General features: G+C 39.0%; 2 protein-coding genes across 4 annotated transcripts in view; both read right to left on the bottom strand.

Moving 5' to 3' along the window:
- ank1b (ankyrin 1, erythrocytic b) overlaps positions 1–12,806 on the bottom strand; it is a 79,399-nt gene extending 66,593 nt beyond the window's left edge. For all 3 annotated transcript variants that reach the window (XM_044333321.1, XM_044333322.1, XM_044333323.1), the window contains exons 1-2: positions 12,245–12,806; positions 5,318–6,118 (exon numbers count right to left, since the gene is read on the bottom strand). In XM_044333321.1, coding sequence (XP_044189256.1) covers positions 5,318–5,443 — 126 coding nt within the window. In that variant the 5' untranslated portion in view covers positions 5,444–6,118; positions 12,245–12,806. The remainder of the gene's footprint in view (positions 1–5,317; positions 6,119–12,244) is intronic.
- On the bottom strand, positions 9,179–10,300 carry LOC122968258. Its single transcript, XM_044333324.1, has one exon. It carries the CDS (start codon positions 10,231–10,233, stop codon positions 9,433–9,435), a length of 801 nt encoding a protein of 266 aa, XP_044189259.1. The 5' UTR covers positions 10,234–10,300; the 3' UTR covers positions 9,179–9,432.
- Positions 12,807–23,472: the final 10,666 nt, after the last annotated feature.

The following is a 23,472-nucleotide window of genomic DNA, read 5'->3' as shown; positions in this document are numbered from 1 at the left end:
CTGAGTAGAAAGTGATACAAGTCTCTAATCAGTGCTGCCCTGTGTTGCCTAAAGAGCTGTTTCATGTCTAATAGATCTGTCATGTGACTAAGGGAGTGCAATACTCTCATACCTGAAGTAAATCAGTTCAAATGTTTGTGAAGTTCATGGTGATCAGAGGAGCAATGGTAATAAGATTGTTATTCTAGAGCTTGGTTGAGAGTCTTTCAGCTGTTCTCTGCATTGACATGAATTATCTAAATGATCAATTAATTCGCATCCAATGCTCTGGATTTATTTTCTCCCTCTCTAAAAATATGTGTAATTATTTATTTATGCAGATGATAAAACTTTTAATTATCAAAGTTAGGCATCGCCGAAAAGTATTTCTGATGCTGCTGTCTTGTGTGTTGTTTTGTTGAGGACAAATGTTGGACACAGAGGAAAAGAAAGAGGCAGAGAAACAGAAGAGAATTTTGGCTAATTAGGGGTGGGTATCCATAAGGTCACATAAAAGTGGAATGAGATACCCTGAAGCCCTGCTATCTGACACACACACACACACACATACTGTAAGTGCATGCATGCACACACACAGCTCGAAGCATGTAGAGCACACACTATCCATTAGCTAGATCTTTGGATCCATTGTATTAAGTGCATGCCTCGAGGAAATAAGAAAATGTACAGGCCCAAGGAGCCTCATGCTGAGCTACTACAATAAAAAACTCCCGGATTACTCTATCCCGTTGGTTACAAGGAACTGAAAATGAACCCAAACAATCACTAGCACAACTTGAAGATGACAAAGCATTTTCATGTACTTCCTCATTTGCATTATTCCAGGTTTAGTATATATTGTGACCATTTTTATTTCATCACAGCCATATTCTTCTGTGTAATACTGTACATAAATAATTGATAAGAACCACATCCCAGGTTAGTGTTTGTTTAGTGGTCTACTAAGCTGCAATTCAAACTTGGACGCATGTTGCTGCTATTCAAAAGATCATATCTGCATGAGTCTTTGGAAACTGTATAATTTAATAGATTTTGTATTCATAGTAGCACAAATCAATAACAGACATAGGACTGTTGTGACTAGTGACTAGTAAACAGATAGCAGTGATCAATGATGCTAGACATACTGGCCACAGTATGGTCAGACAGTGATCCTTAGTATAGGGCTATAGCCAGAGACACAATAATATATACTTATAATGCTGCTAAGCCTTGAATTGCAGTTAATTCCACATGTGACATAGTACAAGGTGCTGGGCAATCAGTGCTTTTCTGAGTCGCCACTGCTGCCAACATGAATCTGATAATATTTAGCTACATTTCAAAGCACCTGATGACTTTATTTCTGTGTTGAGCAACTAATGTAGCTATTTTTTTACACAAGGAAGAAAAATATTAATGTTGATTCACAATGCATTTGCAAACAAGTTTATTTGATATGATATTGTTATTTTAAGTCAGGTCTGATCACAGTGCCTCCCTTACACAGCATGGCACCACTTGCCCCTATGCATAAAACTTACATTTAGAACATGAAATTACATCTACATTTAATATTTTGGTTCACCTCTGTGACATTTCTGCTCTTGTTCTTCTATCAAAGATAGGTTTTCTCAATTTTCAGATATGAGTGAAGAAAGATAGCATAAATTAGGGGAGACAAAGTGGACAACAAAGGTTGTATCTATTCCAAACCTGGGATTTTGCAGTTGTATGGCAGGCACCTTCTCCAACAGAGCTAGCAGAATGCCACTGCACTTTCTTAGCAGATTTCCTAACTACATTGCTGTCCAGTCTATCCAGAGTTATGATAGGATCTCTGTGGGCACTGTAGTGGATGACCTTTGTGCAAGGGTAGGCGTAGGGAAGAGAGATGCCATGCTGCCGAGTTTGATTTACATCGAATGGAACTAATTAACATCTCCAGAACATTAAGACCTGCCTGTGCCTCCTCTTTCCCTCTCTGTCTCTTTGACTTGCTTCCTCACTTCTTCTGAGAGCAAAGCCACAATTCAGAGAAAGACACACAGTGAACAGAGAGACAAAGTGCCAAGGTTGATGATTGAGGTGAAAAAGAGGGAGAAAGGCCACTTTGACAGAAGTAGTGAACCAGAAATGGGAGTTATTTGCTACAAATTCTTCCTTATTACTCAGTCGCTCCAGGATTTTGCAATCTTGCGATCACAATAATTAACGCAAATTCAACTAATCTCCGCAATATTTGCGGCAGCTTACAATTTTGAAAAATTCCTGCAATTTCTCCGCATTAAAGGTTCTACTAGAAAGATTTTGACGTCAATATATCATCGTAAATTTAATGTCCATACTTCGCAATGAGAATTAATTTTGATGAGTCCATCAATATCCTCTATTTCGTATTGATATTGTGTGTAACTGGATCGGATTCACAGGAGTTCTGCTTAAGGCATCACAGCACATAGTAAGCCTTTCCGAACAAAACTTGCTTTATCAACAACAACTCCTTATTTACAACAGGAAGTAACGGGCTTATGTGAAATGCCGTCTTATCATCAGAATTAAGCTACTAATCGTCGCACTTCTCTGCGTCAGTCTAATCACAACAACCAACGTGACACGTCATTGCATTGCACATTCAGGTGGAATTACATGTGGAAGAAAGCGAACCCCTCTTATTTACTAACAGCAAAAGATCATGCAAACAATTTCCAAATGTTTTAAATGAAAATGGAGGCAAACTATTTTGCACTCTGTGTAACACTGTGGTGGAACATAATGGAAAGAAAAAAGAAATTGCAATTTTTTTCCTCGACTTGCAATTTTTGCCAATTCCCGCAATTTTACAGCAAAAAAACCCAAAAATCACATAAAACTCTGCAAAGTGCATCACAGTCTCGGAGGGACTGACTACATGAAAGACGCCTTAAACTGTGAAATCCTGCAAATGACTATAGTAACACTAATGTTATACATTGCTTTTCATCTCCTTCCAATTTAGAATTAATGAGAATAAATAGATGAAAATTCTTGCAGATTTTTACATTAAAAATAATATACATAGGAATATTTTTTCAATAAAATAAAATAAAACTACATAAAAGCAACCTTTTGGGCCACATATTCTGCTTTACAGCCAGACTAAGAGCAACTGTTGAATAATTATTTTATGATGAGCTGATAAATTGTACTTTGGCTTGCATATTTTTTTTTAAGTGCAGTGAAGCCAAAGTTATGTACAAGGCATCACAAGTGTTTACAGAGGAGCCAATTGAGATGGAAAGTGGTATTGAATCAAATGACTATTAACAACATCTTAAACATAACAGCTTGATTGATTTTTGAACAGTAAAGTAGTGAATGTTAACAGCATAAAGATCAGTGGATGGCAAGTGCATTGCAGTGACTATGGGCTTACTAAGCTAACTTTTCATTTTTTGATAAGTGAAAATGACAAACATTTCCACACAACTGTATCATTTTATCATTTAAAGTTTAGATATTTATACTATATACCGTTTTATTAGTGGCATGTAGCTACCTAAAACAATCAAATTATCAAATTAACTTTTCTAGCTAATAAACAATTTAATGTATAAGATTTGAATGCATTCAATGTAAGAAAATACCAAGATTAATTCCTGCTATGTCAGTTTGTTCCATCTATATCTATATATGTGTATATATCTATATCTATATCTATATATATCTATATATATATATATGTGTGTGTGTGTGTGTGTGTGTATGTATGTATGTATGTACTGAAAATCAACTGAAATCATGATTTTACATTAAACTAATAATAAAAATAATAGTGAAAAAATACTATTGTAGACTGCATGAAGGACAGCTTATAACTTGCTAATATTATACAGCAAAGTTCACTTTACTACATTTTTCCAGTATGTGTAGAACAAGCTGAATATACTGCTAAAACCATAGAGTAGGGCAAAAAAAGAGATAAGAAAATCGATTTTATGCTAAAGGAATATTAAATAAATTATAGGAGAAAAGAGATTAAGCTCCATGAGCATCCCAGCTCTCTCTGCAGATGCCATTTTTTGGACTTGCTCTTTTCCTTTGTGTTTCCTTCTTTCTATCTGACATATTCTCATTCTTTCTCTGTGTTTAACACACACACACACACACACACACACACAGACACACACACACACACACCTAACAGAGTTAATATAAAAAGACCTGGCTATCCTCTGTTACTACTCCACATCAATATGTGCCCACAGAAATATTGCAGGAGGAACAGAGAACAATTGAGAGCTGGCATTGCATTGAGCACTGAGTCTCTATACAAAGCATAATGGTCTAAATTTAAAGGATAAAATTCATAACAGTTTTTTTTAATCCATCTTTCATAATAGAACGTATTCTCATAAATCATATCAGTGCTGGCAAGTATGAGTGCAAGGGTAGTACAACCCCAATAAAATGTGCACCTAAAGGCACAGCCAGAGCGGGAGAGTGCAGGGAAGAAGTGAGACAAGGGGTGAATGAGAGCTCTCATGCCTACAAGATATTTTGTGTGCTTAGTTTAGTTTAAATATGAACTTACTACACAGCAAATATTACTAGGAGTAAATAGCATATATAATCATTAGCATACATTTCTCAATTGAACAATAAACATAGTGCAAACATGTCACAAGAAGGGTACACAGATGGGTTAAAATTGCATCTATTATTAGAGTGTACCTCCATCTTCCCCTCCATTTTCTATCTCCCCCAATGAAAAAAACAGTAATATGGGGGAAGACAACAGATCTAAGACCAACACAGCTTTGTGGGGAAGACCAAAAGAATACAGTTAATGCATCTTAATGCTGATGTGATTAACAGCATAAAAATGCGTAGGCTAAATGTATGAGCTGTACACTGTACTTGCATTAATATGAATGAGCTGTGCCAACAAAAGCCTGAGATCCCCAAAAAAGCTTCACACAAGAGAGAGAAAAAAAAATGACATCGCCTGTTGGGCTGTTTAATCAACAGTCTGTCATGATCACACATCCACCAGCATAACAATCATCATCAGCCTCCTTTTCCTTCACCCCCATAGCTAAATATCTGACCGAGCAAACACAACCTGTACCAGAGCATATGTGCTTGACTGGTTAGCCTGCACACACGCACGCACCAGCTGAGGCCGCAAGACCAACTGTGTAATTATACATGTGTAACTGAATCTTCACCAATCTTGCACAATAGATGCAGAGAAAGAGAGACTGCTCGAGAGATGGTGACAGAGAGGTAGAGGGGGGTTAAGATGGGTGTGAGAAATACCGTCACCTCCCCTGTCTCTTGAGACAGCCAGCCATACCTTGCGCCTGCGGTCCCTGGATCGATTCCTCTTTTTTATCTTTTCCTCCTCCTTCTCCCTCTGCTCCTGGGCGGCGGCCTCAGCGAGGTCCTTGGTTTTGCGGAGCTGCTTGGCGGCTTGCGCCATGGTGCCGCTGCTACTGCTGCTGCACTCCTATCACCGTCGCTCCAGCCCTCCTCTCGTTTGCACTACCACCAGTCGTCCCTGTTTCCTCTTCCTGTGTCCCTCTGTCCCCCAAGCCCCGTCACTTACTACCTCTTCTCTGGTGGCCACCACGGCATGTGTGTGTTTAAGGCAAGCAATGGGAACGTCTGTGTCCAGATATTTGTGTGTGTATGTGGATGATGTAGATTGCTACTGCAGCCACACGACAGCCTCCAGCAGCCACGGAGAAAGATGCTACAGCTAGTGGTGCTGATGCTGCTGCTGCCTGTGCCGCGGCTGCTACTCATCCAGTCAGCTTGCACTGCGCTGAATCGCCTCCCCTCCCCCCTTCTTTCTCTCCTACCTTCCTCCCTTCTCTCCCTCTGCTTGCACAGACCAGTCACGCAGTCCTGTGTTCAGCACGGTGGGGATCCTGCTGCAGATCTCCCTCTTTTTATCTATCAAATGTCCTCTTCTTCCTGCTGCTCTGCCTCTTTCTACACAGTTTTCTTCTGTGCGTTTCTTTCACAATAGATGTCGTTGCATCTTGCATAAGTGAGGAACAAAAGATGAGGACGCTAAAGCTGCAGAATGCCTCAAAAAAAAATTCTCACTTCTTCCCTCTTCTGATCATGGCTTTTCCATGGCACCTCCCTCCTAGAGACAGATGGAGAGAAAGAATAGTAATGAGAGAGATGGAAGCTTGTAAAACAGAAATGGATCGTCATCATCTAATATACAGTGTCTGAGTGCTCATTCTTCTGTGGCATGATTCTTTGCATAGCCTGGTCATTTCTTGGCTTCATCAAAGGCTGATGTTAAGATGGCATGGAAACATGGTGCCACACATTAACATTTACACCAGCCTACTTTCCTCATGTTTTAGTGTCAGGAGCAGACAGGGAGAAAAACATGAAGAACATGAATGCTTCATAAAAACTGCATGTCCTCTTCCTCCCCTTCCATTCCACCACTTTCCCTTTTTCCATCATCAGGAGGGAATGCATGGATGTTTGATGCAGCAATTCAGTAGCAGATGAGTGAACAACAGTATGAACAGATTGAAAGATGATGCAGGCAGAAAGACAGTGATTTGTCTCTGCTTTGATGCCCAGACCAAGTGCTGGTAAACCAGGCTTTTACTTTCAGTAATGATAATAACAATTCCTCTTTGCTGTCTAATACAGAAAACCATTGTGAAACCAAATTTATGATAGTTTTACTGCATGTTACGTATGGCAACTATATCATCTTGACCCGATGCTCTCATTTTTAAATGTGAGAAAAACTGTCAATATTACCGGATGTAAAATGACTCACACCCATCAGGCAATCAGTATTAAAAATAGTGTTGGTTTCATCTCTTTGTTGCCGTCTCAACAGTCACGTATCATTGTACACACACTGTATCTTTATTCATGGGCTACAGAGAGCAACACATCATATGTGCTCTCTGTCACCCACTGCTCAACATCAGAGAGAAGAAGCAATGACATCAAACTCTCTCTCTCTCTCTCTTTCTATCTCAGTTATCCCCCACACGCCCCCCACCCTCCTCCTCTGCAACATCATCTTTCTGCAGAATGATGTTGCAATGTAACGTACAGCACAGCCTTCAACAAAGAGACCACATGACAAGACTATGGATGCATACTTGGATGCATATTGACAGATGCCCTCTGCAAACAGATTAACGGCAGATTCATCCCATCCTGTCAAGCAAAAAAGCATGACGTAAAAATCGATATCTGTGGCCATATGTGGATATTCAAAATCGGATACTATTTCTGAGGATATGTTTGCTTTGCCGATTACGTAACCTCTAACTTACACTGTTTGTATCCCTCTGTGTTTGTGTGTGGGTTAAACGTTTCCTTGGGCATTCATTTGAGTGACAGCTTTGTATTTTCCTTGTGCATGATGCTAATGGATCTATTAAGGTGGAGGTTCACAAACAAAATTATGCCACAGCCTCCACTACACTCTCAATTTGCCTGAAGAGTTGAATGGTCCTGTGGAATAGATGTCAACACGACCAGACTACTTATTCCAAATTCCACATAGAAATGACCTTCAAGAAGATGCATGTGTAAATTCAATGCTATGTGCACATCATTAAAGGTTTCTGTGCACAAGATTTAATGGCCCCATAGTGATTTATTCAGTAATGCGTCAAATAGTCTTTGGCAGGCACAAATCTTTCAGGTGACCAGACACTTAAATGAATAATCCACAATGGGAACATCAGTCCTGTGTATAGATGTCTTTCTGCTGTCACATTAATTCAACATGTTCAGGGAGGGAGGTCATGCATCACTGTTGTTTTAATTGTTGCCTTATATGGGAACTAATCCCACTCCAGTAAAAGCTAATATTCAGGGAATGTGGTATGCTGGTTATTCATGTCTGCCAATGATGGTGTAATAATCTTAATAAGCATGTTACTGTGAAAGATAGTGTCTATAACCCACACCTCTGGCTACTGTTTGTAAGGTTGCCTGTATGTCACCTATTACAATAGTCTTTAGGATTTTGTATAGCACTGCTATTAAAGTTTACAGCCTTCTGTTGGTGATGAACGTGCCTTCATGCTTCACTAAAACCTACATTAGCATCAAAATCAGTTTCAAGTTACTTGTTTTGCAAGAGTCTTTCTGCCATCCTCAACATGCTATACCAACTGCTACAGGAACTTGAACTGCATCATTTTATAGCTATGCCATCTAGCCACCATCTGGGCAATCACATTATAGTGTACCTCTCATACAGGAGAGGCAAAAACTGGGGCGACATGTTAGCCATAAAATAATGCAGCTCAAAAACATTAAATAGATGAAAAGAAACTAGTGCCACTGACATTACCAAGTACTTTTACATTACATTACATTACATTTCATTTAGCAGACGCTTTTATCCAAAGCGACGTACATATGAGACTGATACAACACAAACAAGGATCTAGTCAGGAGACAACAACACGACTAAGTGACATAAAGCTTAAGTTTGGGCCCGATAGGGCGTAGATGCCAACAGACCAGACGCGCTGCAGCGTTCTGGATCATCTGCAGAGGTTTAAGTGTACATGCAGGGAGGCCTGCCAGTAAAGAGTTGCAGTAGTCGGTGCGTGATATTACAAGAGCCTGTACCAGAAGTTGTGCTGCATGCTCAAACAGGTAGGGTCTGATCTTCCTGATGTTGTACAGGGTGAATCGACACGATCGAGCGACTGAGGCCACGTGAACCTTAATGGTTAGATGGTCATCAATCATGACACCCAAATTTCGGGCAGACTTTGTGGGCATGAGTTGGGTTGATTCGAGCTGGATGCTGATGTTTTGTATGGAAGGACTGGCTGGTATGACAAGGAGCTCAGTTTTAGAGAAGTTAAGCTGAAGGTGGCGTTCTTTCATCCATGCCGATATATCAGCAGGGCATGAAGAGATCCTAGCAGAGACTGAGTGGTCTTCTGGTGGGAATGACAGGAAGAGCTGGGTATCATCAGCATAGCAGTGGTATGAGAAACCATGGGAGTGGATGATAGCGCCAAGTGAGGTGTTGTATAATGAGAAAAGGACCAAGCACTGACCCTCGGGGAGCTGTGCAGTTTGGACATTTCTCCATTCCAAGATACTCTAAAATATCTCCCTGACAGGTAGGACATGAACCACTGGAGGGCGGATCCTGAGATACCAAGCTCAGTGAGTGTAAAGAGGAGGAGTTGGTGGTTAACTGTATCAAAGGCAGCTGACAGGTCCAGTAGCAAAAGGGCTGAGGACTGACCAGCAGCTCTAGCTGAGCGCAGTGATTCAATAACCGACAGTAGTGCAGTCTCGGTAGAGTGACCCTGTTTAAAGCCGGACTGATTTGGGTCATACAGGTTGTTGGCAGAGAGTAATTCAGAGACTTGAGTAAAGACTGTGCACTCAAGTACTTTTGACAGGAAGGGCAAGAGTGAAACCGGTCTGTAGTTTTCAACTGGCTGGGTTAAGTGTAGGTTTTTTGAGCAGAGGGGTGACTCGAGCTTGCTTAAAGGCGGTGGGGAAAACACCAGTTGTAAGTGAGGAGTTGATGATGTGTGTGACTGCTGAGTTAAGTGCAGGGGAAATATTCTGAAGCAGGTTGGATGGTATTGGGTCCAGTGGACAGGTAGTGGGACGAGAGTTTAGAAGTTTGGAGACTTCCTCCTTGGTCATAGGGGAGAATGAGGACAGTGTGGCCCTGTTAGTGGGCAGCTGTAGACTGGGTTGGTCAGGCTCAGTGAACTGGTTACTGATGGCAGAGACCTTGTCAGTGAAAAATGAGGCAAACATGTCTGCAGTGAGCAGAGTGGAGGGCGGAGGAGGAGGCGGATTGAGGAGTGAATTAAAAACGGAGAACATTTTCCATGCATCTGTGGTGCTGCAGATCTTGTTCTGGTAGTAAGTGGTCTTAGCAGTTTTTAGACTGGAGGAGAATGATGCAAGGAGACCCTGATAGTCACTGAGGTCAGTGCACTCTCTGGATTTGCACCATTTTCTCTCCGCTGCTAAGAGTTCAGCTCTTTGCTCTTTGATGACTTCAGTGAGCCATGGACTAGGGTGGGTGGTGCGAGCAGGTTTGGAAGTTAGAGGACAGAGATTGTTAAGAGATGTAGCTAGTGAGGAGCAAAGTGTGTCTGTGTCCTTATTGACTGAGAGTGAGGAAAATTCATTATGAGGAGGTAGAGTAGCCAACACCTCATTGGAAAGTTGAGACGGTGTGAGGGACCGGATGTTGCGGCGAAAAGAAATCATTTGTGGAGGAGCGTGAGGATGTCCTGGTAAGGTGATTGTGAATTGGATGAAGAAGTGGTCAGACAGGTGTAGGGGGGTGACAGTCAGATTTATTGTGGAGCAGTTTCAAGTAAAAATCAGATCAAGTGTATTGCCTGCTATGTGTGTGGGAGAGGTGGAAACCTGTTTGAGGTCAAATGAAGACAGAAGTGACAGGAAATCGGCTGCTTGGGTTTTGTCAGTGTGGATGTGGAAGTACTCTTATGCAGACCTCACCTCTACTGTAACAATACTAGCCAGTGTTCAATAAAACATCCCTGTAACACCTGGGGATTATGTAAAGGTTTACTATTTAGGCAACAATCAAGGATTAATCATCAGTTTTTACCGTCTCTTACTACAATACACTCTACTGTAGGGAAAACTTGTCTTTCTTTGCATCCCTGTAATATCAATAAATCCACAATCCCTTTTTCAAAAAGACATCATCACACTACCATATGTGATCTTATACTGGAATCATTTAGTGAATAACATGACATGGAAACCAGTGGTGGCTGGTGACTCAGAAAAATGGGGAGAGCAGGAGGAAACCAACCGACGGCATCATGTTATTTTACACTACTTGGATATTTATCTCTACTAGGATTGGGTGGTATCCCGGTATTATGGTAATGATAATCATCCGCTGTCCTTCAGTAAGTTTGTTCCTGACGTTTATTCAGCTGTTTCTCTGCTGTGGTACCAGATGAACGATAAGAGACAGTGTTAATTGTTTTATCTATGAATTTTTGCCTTGTAATTCCACCTTAGCGCTCATATTTATAATGTATTTCCTGCACAGTTGGCAGTTTGCAGGTCAGGTCGGGTTTGGGTGGTTGATCAACGCATATTTTTGTGGGTCGGGTGGTGCGGATTTTTTGTACATACAAATACCATCATATAGCCTACTGTAGGTATAACCTGCTGAAATGTCAGAAAGGTATGAAGGTAAGAAAAAATAGATACCGCCCAAGCCTAATCTCTGCTTTTTTATGTTCAAGTTATGTTCTTGTGTCCAAATGCAGGGCTGTGCAGAGACCTTTAGAGGGGCAGGTGCTCAAAGTTAGAAAGGGGCACATGGAACAAGATTTTAAAACACCATACACCAACATAATTTATAGCATAACCTGTTGAATTATAGCAACCCATATTCATACAGAATGTAACATGGAATCTTACAACAACACGCATCCTACTATATCTTGTCCACCACCCAATGAAATTGGAGGGGGGGGGGGGGGATTTTATATGCCAATAAAACAATTTGCTTTCAGAAACAAAAGCCCCTGAGTGGTGAAAAGGCTGCTCCTTTAAAGACATTTAGCACATATTGTTTCTAAACAAAGAAGCACTCATTTTAGCCCTGGAGTGGTTCAGAATGTTATTGTTATTTTACCAAAAAAGTTAAACGTGTAAACATGTTACATGATTTACACATGTTTCTTATGTATTTTCTTAGTATACAGAAATAAAATACCACAAAGTTTATAATCTGATACAGGTACAGATCGGTGCTGAATACAAGAAAGACTGAAAAATTAAAACATTCACAGATCTAAAAGTGTAGGTTGTTATTCTAGTTGCTTTTAGTATTTAAAAAGTCTTAATTCTTGTTACTTTAAGCTTATTACTCATGTGCAACTCAGCTTAAAACAAACAAGAATGAAGAAATTCTCACAAGCAAGCAGCCAGACCTCCTGTACACTCATTCACAAATCACACAACATCAACAGGTGACTGAACATCCACTCACTTAAAATCTGGATAAATTCCAAATGAATCAGACTCTTTCCATATGAGTCTAGACAGCTCACTGCAACTCTTCAACAGCTTCAGTGTGTCCAAGCAAACTACCTATAGCACACTAAATGATCTCTTTGCTGCATTCTTGTTAAGGAGATAAAGTCAAACAGCCACAGCATGCATTTAACCATCAGAGATGAAATTAGCGACCAAAGGGACAGAGAGAGAGAAGCTGTATCTGACTCACGTTATCTGACGTCTTCTTTCTGTCACGGAGATGAAGTATTCATGTCACAGCGTCCCAATGCATTTGGTTGCTGTTGGTCATTTTGTTTGTTAACAGAACTTTGTTGCTGCTGGTTAACCAGTCTGATATCATTAGCAACAATGACAAACAAGCTAATTCTCCAAGTTGTTTCGTTTAAATTATGTTGTTAACTTCCAGTTATTGATGAGAGGAGTTCACTTCAGAGCAGCACGCCAACGTTGTCCCGCCGTGTGTCCAGCCCGGACAGCTGAAAACTATTCTCGCCGTTAGCTTAACAGTCCTTAAGAGTCCTTCAGGGCTGCTACAACAAGCTAACTGTTGCGTTGGCTAACGCAAATAGCTAGTTACTGCTTGATAAAAAAAAAAAAAAAAAAGTGAAACGTAAATCTGACAACAGGAAACTTGGACTCTGTTGAAAAGGCCTAAATAAAATGTGATTTTTAGTGATGTGTTTAAAAGTACTTTAGTTCGCAATTTGCACGTTATAATTCCTTTTCTAATATGCTACTGTATGCATCAAGCAGGTAGTTCCGGGTCTGAAAAGTGAAGCCAATGCGGAAGTGCCTTAAACCTGCATTCCCTGTAATGACCATCAGGGGGCGACTCCACTGGCTCCAAAAAGAATTCAGTTTGCGTATCTATTGGAAAATGACCCCACTTCTCACTTTATTTATTACCTCACTAAACACTTTCCTAATGAGTTTATGATCTCAATCGCTAGTTTAAAGTCTTCTTCAATATAGCATGATGTTCATTTTGTAAATTATGGTCCCATTTAATTTAAATTTGATAAATGGCTATGTCCATTATTTTTACAGTCTATGGTATGAATCTATTTATTGCTGTAACGCATACAGTGGTAGAGAATTGAAGATTCAATTTGGAAACTGTCATTGGACTAATGCGATGTCAATATTGTATTCTGGTTGTTGATTGGTTAGGGAGGACATCCTCCCCAGGAGCGTCATTTTATTTGTTTTAGCCAATCATAGATTAGCATGAAAAAAATGAAGTGCATTAAATTTATATAAGACTTCCCACACTAAGGAGCACAGTAGGAGCCCATCCTCCTTTGCTCACCTCTTACCACTTCACACACACTGCCCTTTTCCCCCTTGCCTGCCCTGAAGGTGTCGCTGTTGAAGCATTTTAATGATGGATTTTTTCCAAAGAAAAGAAAAAATATTTTATGAATGATACTGAGATTTGGTAATGGTTTATTACAACCAAATACTCTTTATTAATATTTTGATCTCCCTCTTGCCTTTCAAAAATAGTAAAGGAGTAAACTATTCTGCCTCTATGGACAAGCCTCCTCTGAGGAAACATATACCTAAGCTACCTAGATAATGTTTTTTGAGCTGTTTCTTTATGGCTAATATGAGAGGCACAAACCTGGGCCCGCTAAAATTAAGCAAATATTTTTAGGCCAATGTAACAACAGTGTCACAATGTCTTGTTGGTGGCATAAAAGGTAGGGATATTTGAGCTATTTTAAAGTCCCCCTCCACTCAAAAATGTGTTTTGCTTATTGGTACTTCAGTTGAATGTTTGAGCTGGTGTAGCCAATGTGCAGAGTCTGACACTGGAAGGATGTTTTCACATTCATCTGCTGAAAGTTTCTCTGTGCTCATTGAAAATCCAATTTTAAGGGGCGGGCCTACAAGCAAGATTTTTGACATCACTAGTGGTTCAGAAGCCAAACATGGTCCAGTATGCAACTTACACTAGTGTGATGTGGAAATTTGAAGCCTCCACATACACTGAGTATGGACTTTACAGTGAAACAGGAGACATCTTATGTCCAGCAGTTAAACCTCAAAATTGAATATATTTAAATATTTCTAGATTCTGTCATTTTTAATGAGGGAGAAGGAGGAAATTTAATTTTAAGGATTTTATCAAGATAATTGAACTTTTCTTTGTGGAAAAAAACATATCAGACACAAATTATTATTCAAAGTAGAGTATTTTATACACTTCTTAAAACATGTCTATCTTTAAGTACACTATTTTAGCTAATACATTTTAAGGTAGCTAACATTTTTTAAGGTAAAGTAACATTTTCTGACTAGCTACCATCAAATAATGGATGGACAATGCAAATAAATTACCATTAATTCATAACTTGCTTACCATAATCTTGCAAACCCATGAATGGGATATTATGCATTTATTTTAGGTCAATTTTTTGCCCCAGTAATCTGTGAAACTCATTGGTGCCCAGTCTGTGAAGGTGTGGTCTCAGGCTGCACTTAGTGAAGCTCAGCCATGAGAACATACAGTCATGCTGCCACTGCTCATCATAAATTCATATCATTTCAACAGGGAGGAGGTTAAATGGTCTGCATGAAGCGGAAGAGGAGAAAAACAGGAAACATTTATCATGAACACAGAGCAAAAAATTGCATGACATTTAAAACATGACTAAATATTGAGGTCAAATGAATCCATTATAGCAGAACATTAGCTAAATCGGCTGATAGTAGTGATGAAGAAGACATTAGTGATGATCCCACATACAGAATAGACAGAGATGAAGAGTTACAGCAGATGATGCTGGGATCTGTCACCGATGAAAACAATCAGACTACTGGTGCTAGGTCAGATCTGATTCCATTAGCTCCTCAGCCAAAGGTGGAGTGCTAAATATGGAAAATGATGAAGTAGCAAAAAAATGTAATTTCCTGTGTTATCACAAAAAATCTGACATCTGCAACAACAATTTCAAGGGTCTCTGTAGTGAAATGAGCCCAATGACTTGACAGGAGTTGTACGAACAAAAGGGGAGAAGGCTGGGCATACTACTTGTTTTTATAAGGTTTGATGTTTAACTGCGACACAAGCTGAACCTTGTATTTCAGATTAATACAGGTGTAAATGGTAAATGGACTGTACTTGTATAGCGCCTTTCTAGTCTTCTGACCACTCAAAGCGCTTTTACACTACAAATCACATTCACCCATTCACACACTGAATGGGTACAGGGGCTACCATGCAAGGTCCCAACATGCCCATCAGAGGAAATCTAATCATTCATTCACACACTGATGGCACAGCCATCAGGAGCAATTTGGGCAAGTATCTTGCCCAAGGACCTATCAACATGCGGACTGGAGGAGCCAGGAATCGAACCGCCGATTTTCTGATCAGTGGACAACCCACTCTACCTCCTGAGCCACAGCCGCCCTAAGTCATACATAATTGTAAGAGAGTAGGTCCAATTAATAATGAAAACAGAATTAGAAACACAGATGACCATTTAATGGTAATGCCTGGGAAGGAAACAATATTTTTCCTTGAACAATCACTGTACAATTTCAATAGTCCAAATCTTTGCCATATTAAATCTATAGTTTGAGCCTTTTAATATACTGTCTTTTTTCAATTTGGACTCAATTGTGTCTGCTCTTGACTTTTTTTTGCCAGCCTAAATATATCAAAAGAAGGCAATGTTCTCCACAGCACAGCAAAATGCTTTAAGATACTTTAAAATAACTGCTGAAATTTATATGCATTGATATCAAGCTATGTATCAATTGTTAATTTTTGTTCTTCCTTAACCCTTACATACTGTTCAGTTCAAATTTGAAACAGTAAAAACACCCTAGATGACATTCTTTAAACCTGAAACATTATGGCTTTTCTTAAATTGGCCCAGAATATACAGAAATGGAAATATTTTTAAATTATTTATTTTTGTGCAGCTGGTATAAATATTTGGACATAGAGGCTGTTCCGGTTCAAATTTGACCTGTATTTATTCAAAGGGATTTTAAAGTCACTAGAGGGGGTCAAATCAAGGTAAATAGTTATTATGTCGAATCTTAAAACAGTGAAACTATAAATTGGCGTGTGTGTATGTCTGTCACAGGGATGGTGGGGACAGAGTTCAAAGGGGAGTTTGTCACTAGAACTGCCCATGTTCCCATCATATTGCTCCATTTGCCAGGGCATCTGCACCTGCAAACAAGCCTATACAGAGTAACAAATCAAACCCATCAACTACCAGGCAACCAACACAGTGGTTGACCAACATAGTCCTCCCTGTATGGAGGGCAGCCTTCATAGGACTTTAAAAAGAACTCTAGCCCCTATTTCACTGATTTTGTGGAGTGGAACGAGTGATTTTGTGGATCTGTTATTCCAAGATGAGAACAGACAGTGAGACAGTGAGTTGAAGGGAAAGTATTAGAAGAGGAGGACATAATGGAGTAAATGAAGGAAAGGTCCTTATGACTTCTGTCATGCAAAGGTGACTCACATGCCAGCTACAGCAGCAGCAGCACAGTAGTCTGAATCTCACGCTGATCAGTCTGCAGTCCCACAGTTTATTGCCACATGAGGACAAGAGAGAGGGAGATGCAACTTCTGCACAATAAAAAAGTCTCCTTTTTTTGAGTTTTGTTTGTTTGAAATTTGCAAACCAGTTTGTTGTTTTGTTTTATGACTAATACACTCGATGCAGAGTTTGTTCTGTACAACTGACAGAAAAGGAGGGCATGTGGTTTACGGGCAGTGTTGATTGATGGTTTTAATGGTTATATTGAAACCTACCATCTAAAAATGCTGTTGAATCCTTCTCTTTCAATAAAGTTAATAGAAATTCTCTTGTTTTAGATAACATGAAATAATAATATAGTGTGACTGTGAATGTATTTTCTCTATAAATGAATAGTATCAAACCAAAAGAAAACACTCTCTCTGCTCTCTGAAACATTAATGGAGGATTAATTACCTGTTTATTAATGATTGATAAGATATATATGGATGCAAAATACATCTGTGGTTCAAAATTTGGTATAGGGACTAATTATAAAGTAATCCTTGAGTCGGGTCAAAAATGACCTGCTCCATACTATGAAGGGTCAGAGTATGTAAGGGTTAATGAATTCCATCATGGTCTTTGAATTGGGAAATGGCTATGGCTGCCTACACGGCTCCATGGCAATCACCAAACAAAAATAAAGAATTAAAGAGCACTACACCGACTCCTGGGAACTGGAAGATTTGTCAAAAGCATAATTTTTTCAGCTGTTAAAAATGTCTGCTGTGTCAGCCACTCTAATATGTTTGGGCAGGGTGTTACTTATTTTATAAGCAAAATAAAGGCACTTCAATTTTCTCCTGAGTGCTTTTGGGAATATCAAGCTCGCCGTAGAGGATTTCCAAGGACGATGCATGACCATGACTAAACAATTCAACACTTTTTTGTTTATCAGTGAAAGGACTGTAAACATGAAATGTAACTGGGAAGTAGTGCAGTGTGGCTGAAACAGGAGTGAATTATGTGTAATCTCTTCAGTTTTAGCTGCAACAGTAAAGTCATGGTTAATCAGTCGACATAGGGTGTTGCTTGAAAGTGAAATATTTATTGCTAGCATGTCACGCTCTACATCCCTGAGTAGATTAAACTGTTTCCTGTGGATGGTGATTCATGATTCTATAGTGCTTAGATTTACAAGTACACTACTGCTATTTAAAGCCTCAACTGCACTGCAACAGCTCTGACCACCTCATGCTCACTGTGTCTGAGCGCCATCAGGTGGCAGCTGGTTGTTATTGCTACTACTGGACATTTTTTCCCCCTTGTTACAGCATTGCTTTATGAATATATTGGTCTTATTAATGATATTAATTAATGGAATTGTGGGAAATGGCATGAAGAAAAAAAATCTTTGAGCCTTTACAATATTTATGACTTCTCATATTGTCACCCATATGCTTTATTTCAAATGTAAATGATCATGGCTGTCAGTCCACCATTTAGGTTAATTTGCATTTGTTTGATGTTGCAATACACTTAGTTTAAAAGCTTCATATGCAATGTTAAAAATCAGACATTCATGCATGTGCATGCATATATGAAAGTGTTCATGGCAGATTTTTAGTTTCAGAGCTGCTAATTATTATGATTATGATAATGATATTTACAATTACTTTTTAATTAAAATTATCTGCATGAAAAAAAGCTTGCGGTTTGACTGTATCTAAAAAGGAAATGCTAACTATGTAATATGTGTTGAGATTTCCATATGAAAGTGGCTGTTTTTTATCTTAAAGAGTCAGATCCAGTGTGTGTGTGTGTGTGTGTGTGTGTGTTTTTTTTTTAAATATTTATCTATTTTTATGGTTAGATTTTGTTCTTTGTTTATGCACTTTAGAACAGTTTTTTTTTTTTTTTTAAATTAAATTCCAGTTCAGTCTTTACTGCCCCCTGCAAGGGGATGTTAGGCTTGTGGCTAAATAACTCAAACAGTCAACCACACACCAAAGTAACATAAAATTACACATTTATTTTAATATTTGTTATTATTACTAGGATTTGTACTATTATTGTTGTTGTTGTTGTTGTTGTTGCTGATTTTTTTGTCCAACTATTAATATATGTTATGGGTATGTGAGTTTGATGTCCGTGAAATGTCCTGTACTGTTTCGCAGTGCCTTTCCAGTTGTGTCACATGCCATATGGCCTAACTCCAAAACAGACTCTGTATCCACTGGTCTTTGCCCTTGACGATGACTTGCACTTCCCTCAGCAAAAAACACATTCTGGGACTCAGCCAATGCTGCTGTGTCCAAACTAAAGTCTATGGCCATTTCTGAAAGAGGAAGAGAGGTACTGAGTGCTGTAACAAAGGACATGTCTTTCACCTCACCTTGATATGATATTTCCGTGCATGCTGCTCTTACAAGAAACGCCATCAACTACATTTTCCACCACATCAAATGATTCATCTCATTTTTTCATAAGGGGATTAATGATGGGATCACCTAAAAGTCCTAGCCTTAGGATTTAAGGTTTGGAAGGGAAGAGAGGGAAGATCTTTGACCACAGTTTATCTGCAGTGTGTGTGTTGGAGAGGTGGATGTACAGTATGTTATATACATATCTAATCTGACTGTTTTGGGACCTAAATCTGGCTATAGAAAATATAAAAGAAATACTCAATAAAGGACTTCAATTGAATCAATCTGTAGTAATGATGAATTTACTGTACATTCTGTACAGTGAATTAAAGTACATCATATAGAGATTTAAGGAGCAGTACACCCTCTAGTGGTTCAATATCAACTTGGCATTATTCTGTGTTAATGTTTCACAACAGGGAGTTTCTCTGCTTGCTGTTTATTTGCTGTTTCTGCTGTTATCAAAATTAGTAATTCTATCACTACTACTACTGCCACTACTACTACTGCTACTACTACTACTATAGTATAACTACTTCTACCATCACTACTACTGCTTCTATTGCTGCAGCATTAGTAAAGGCACATAATTCAACACACTTACACACTTAAAACTGTAGGTGTCAGTAAAGTTTCAACATATGAATGTGCCACACAGGGAATTGAGGAAAAAAGCATTTAGATGCAGGAGCAGACACTCTGACACTCTCACTTTTGTCAGTAGCAGAATATAAGAAATATATGAAATTAGCCTTTACCATGACAAATAGCTCCATTTTTTCCCCTCTCTCATTTCTTTTTCTGTCTCTTCTCTGTTTTTGTGTTGTAGGGACGTTATGCTGTGTCAGACTCACTTAGAACTACACTGTAGCCATGCAGAGATATTGTGTGTGTGTCTGCAAAGGTTGTACACTGTGTACAAATGTTTACTTTGGGGCCAAATCATTACACTTAAAATGACTTATACTATTATAAATGATGAGAAGAAAAGGGAGCATAAGGCACTTTGGCGCACATTGGTGCAACTTTCTCATGGAAATGACCAAATGTAAAACATAAGAACTAATCGAGCAGCTCTAGCATAACAATAAGCCATGATATAACCCTTTAAGGAATTGTACTGCCAACTCTTTTAAGCAACGCTCAGTGGGGTAGAAATAGCATTCGGCTATGTAAGGACATCAATGCAGACAAACTCTGAGTTTGCTCAGCAGTTCAGCTCCTGCAGCAAAGGCCAATGTGAAAGTGTGTTTTTCATTCTGACATATGTTAACTACCATTGTTAATCATGGCAACTTTAAATACAGAAACAAAAGAATGAAAAAACATCTTAATTGCAAATTGGAGTGGCAAGTGATGAATATCCCTTGTGTTAAGTGAGCAGTTTTCTTGACACATCTGATACTGCTGTAAGTTCAAGTCCTTTACTGATTTTTTTGTTAACGTGAATAAAAAGTACTCTTGAAGATGAGATTTAAAAACCTTGATAATATATTCTTGGGATGACTTCTTCTTCACATTTAAATGGATCATAAAAATTTGATTTGAGCGATTGATTTATCCTGCCACAAAAGAAAATGACTTCAGAAAATGCACAGAATCTTAGTGTTGTTTTTAAAACTCACGCTGTGCATGACCACTTCTCCATTATGAAGCCATTGATCACTAGAGCAGGGCATGCTATCCCACTCTGGGAGAATCAAAGTGCTTGGGGGCAAATAGGATTTGGCAGACACCCAAAAATTATTTCAGAGTCACCCATGTGGAAGCCAAGACGCCACAATACTGCAGACCAGCTTCCTGTCAAGGAGAAGAATAATGCAAACTTTCTCTCCATCTGAAATGCTGATGAGGAGACTAGTGCGCATGGCAATTCTGCATTGTTTTATAATACAGTCTCCTTTTTCATTGTCAAAGCCCTTTCAGAAAGCAGCTGATGATGATGCAGTTTGCATATATTTATCAGCTTTTAATCACAGTTATTGGATTACTCCCTGTGCCTTAATCCTAACCTCCTAGCAGCATCCAAGTTTCTGTCATTAGTTTATGGGGAAAAAATATGAGATACCTTGAGAGCCGTTGATTAACTCTTGAAATTCACCACTCTGATTGAATCAAGCCGCAGATCACTTTCTCTCTTTTCCTCCATGAAGCTGCAGCCTCGCCTCCCTCACTGTTCCGGGAAATTTGCTGACCTCTGAGGCTTGGATTACCTGGCAGGGCCTGAGAGAGCAGTTCAAGAGCACTTGAGGACAAGACTTGTGCTGCTCTCGATCAATGCTCATCGACTGTGCCTTTTTTTTCTTTTTTCTTTTTTTTTACAAGAGTTACATTACAGTAAATGTGTTTGCTTTGCAGTGGTTCTTCAAACTGCAATGGCAAATACCTTGTTCCATAAATTAGGAGGTACAGCTGAGATATCGATGTCTGATCCCGTTGTAATGGCTGCCCACAGTTTGACAAAGCAAGTGCCTTTCTTTATTGCAAGTGTGGTCTCCAGTTTATGTCATGCTGCAGCATTATATGACATGAAATTGTGTGACATGACACAATGTGATGGGAGGTAACAGGGTACGATCGGATGTGATGGGATATAATGGGACATGATGGATATTATATATGTAGGATAGGACAAGGTATGACATGACAGGAAGTCACATGACACGACTCCATCACCATACCAACTAAGGTACAAATATGGGACCTTTAACTCTCATGTGATATGCTAAGAGAAGGAAACGTTTCACAAAACAGTCATAGTTAATTAATATGACTACTGAATTTGTATTTAAAGAAATAATAAGGAAAGGATTATCAGTTAGTTTTATAGTTTAAGTAAAATTATTGTCTTTAAAGTTAAGGTATTGTTCATGATAGGGTTGTGTTTCAATAGTATCTTAAATTTTGGATCTGGTTAAGTTTGTGAAGCTCAGTTATTGACTCTTTTGTCTTTTGCCTCTTTTTTTAATTAAAAACTAGAATACAAACATGTCACATATAGTATTTGGAAAAACTTGACTAATTAAACATTTTGAGGAATTTAATGTCAATATAGTCAATATAGTCAAACAAACATAAAACACATTATTTTCTTGAGGCCGAGTAGATATGTTGAATACATTTCCCTCATAAACCATTTGCAAAGCTGCTTTAAAAACTGTTTTAAAATCTTTATTCTTACATGCATGTTTACATCGACCACAGACCATCCACCAACTGTAGACCAGGACTGTTTATCTCATCACCCACATGCTTTCAGGTGTACATGTAAATCCTTGAGGATGCACAAAACCGGGACTAATTCACCAAAACGTTGCTTGATAGAGCCACTAAATGCACCTTTAGATATGTAACTATTTATAACTTTTGAGTTTAGACTATTTTGTCAAAATTAAATAGATTTGATGAGGGACTTGAAAGGATTTGGATTCAATTATATTGAAATCCAACCCTGGTCATATTTTTTCTTTCTTTCATGTAAATAACTCATGATTAAGTCGACACACCAAGTAACAGATATGACTTTTTATAAAAGTACCAATCCTTCCTGATTAGGTTAGAGTAGCACTCTACTCATGGAAGTATAGACAACATACATACTGTGGACTCTTTTCTCCCCTCTCTACCATTAGGCACATGTGCCGGGGGAACAATAATGCTATCTGTGGTATCTTCTCTGTGAGATTAAAGCCGTCTGTCTTTTCACTTCTCACAAACTATTCCACACTCTTCTGATGGTCTCATCCTTCTCAGAAGATGTAATCTAAACTGTGTGTCTCCTCACTTTCAAATTACCCCAAAATGCCATATACTGACTTATATAACATTGCTTTTATGAGATTAACACTTCCGGAACAACAGCACCTAATAAATACAAAGTGCTTAAAGAGAGGACCATTAAAGTTATTAAAGTCATTAAAGTCCAAGAGAAATCCCAAACCATCCTGTGAACTTTCAACAAATTAGACACATTAAAATGATCTGCATGAGTCTGTTTGGGGTCATCAGTTTGCTAATAGTGGAGGGGAGGGAGGACTAGAATGAAGAAATCATAAAAAGTTTGAATTTTGTCTGCTGCAGTGTTTCTTTTGAAGATAAATAAAACCGTGTCTGAGTGATAAATGACAGTTAAACTACAGTAGAGCCAGGAGGAATCCAACATTCCTCAAACTAAATTTTTTATCAACAAATTGTAGATATGCACTCTTTTTCTATTTATAGGGCAGTGCAGTTTAGAGTTGGTGAGTGGCATAAAAACTCATTCCATTGTCCTTTTGCCCCATCACTGCCTCACTGCAGAGAGACAGAGGTAAAGAGGTAGAGAGAGGCAGAGAGGCAAGGGTGTTCAGATCAGGAGAGGGAGGGGGCAGAGTTTTTGGAAAGAGGGAAGCAAGCTGCACTGCAGCAACTGGGCGTTGGCTCAGCAAGGAGGCAGAAAAAGGCAGAGGAGAGAAGGAAACAGAATGAGAGGTAGAGGGGAAGTGTACTAGATTCAGATGTATTGTGAGGAGAATTAG

This window comes from Thunnus albacares, chromosome 18 (assembly GCF_914725855.1).
Source record: "Thunnus albacares chromosome 18, fThuAlb1.1, whole genome shotgun sequence".
NCBI lineage: Eukaryota > Metazoa > Chordata > Actinopteri > Scombriformes > Scombridae > Thunnus > Thunnus albacares.
Note: the sequence above shows the minus strand (reverse complement) of the source record. Positions and strands in the feature narration are given on the sequence as shown.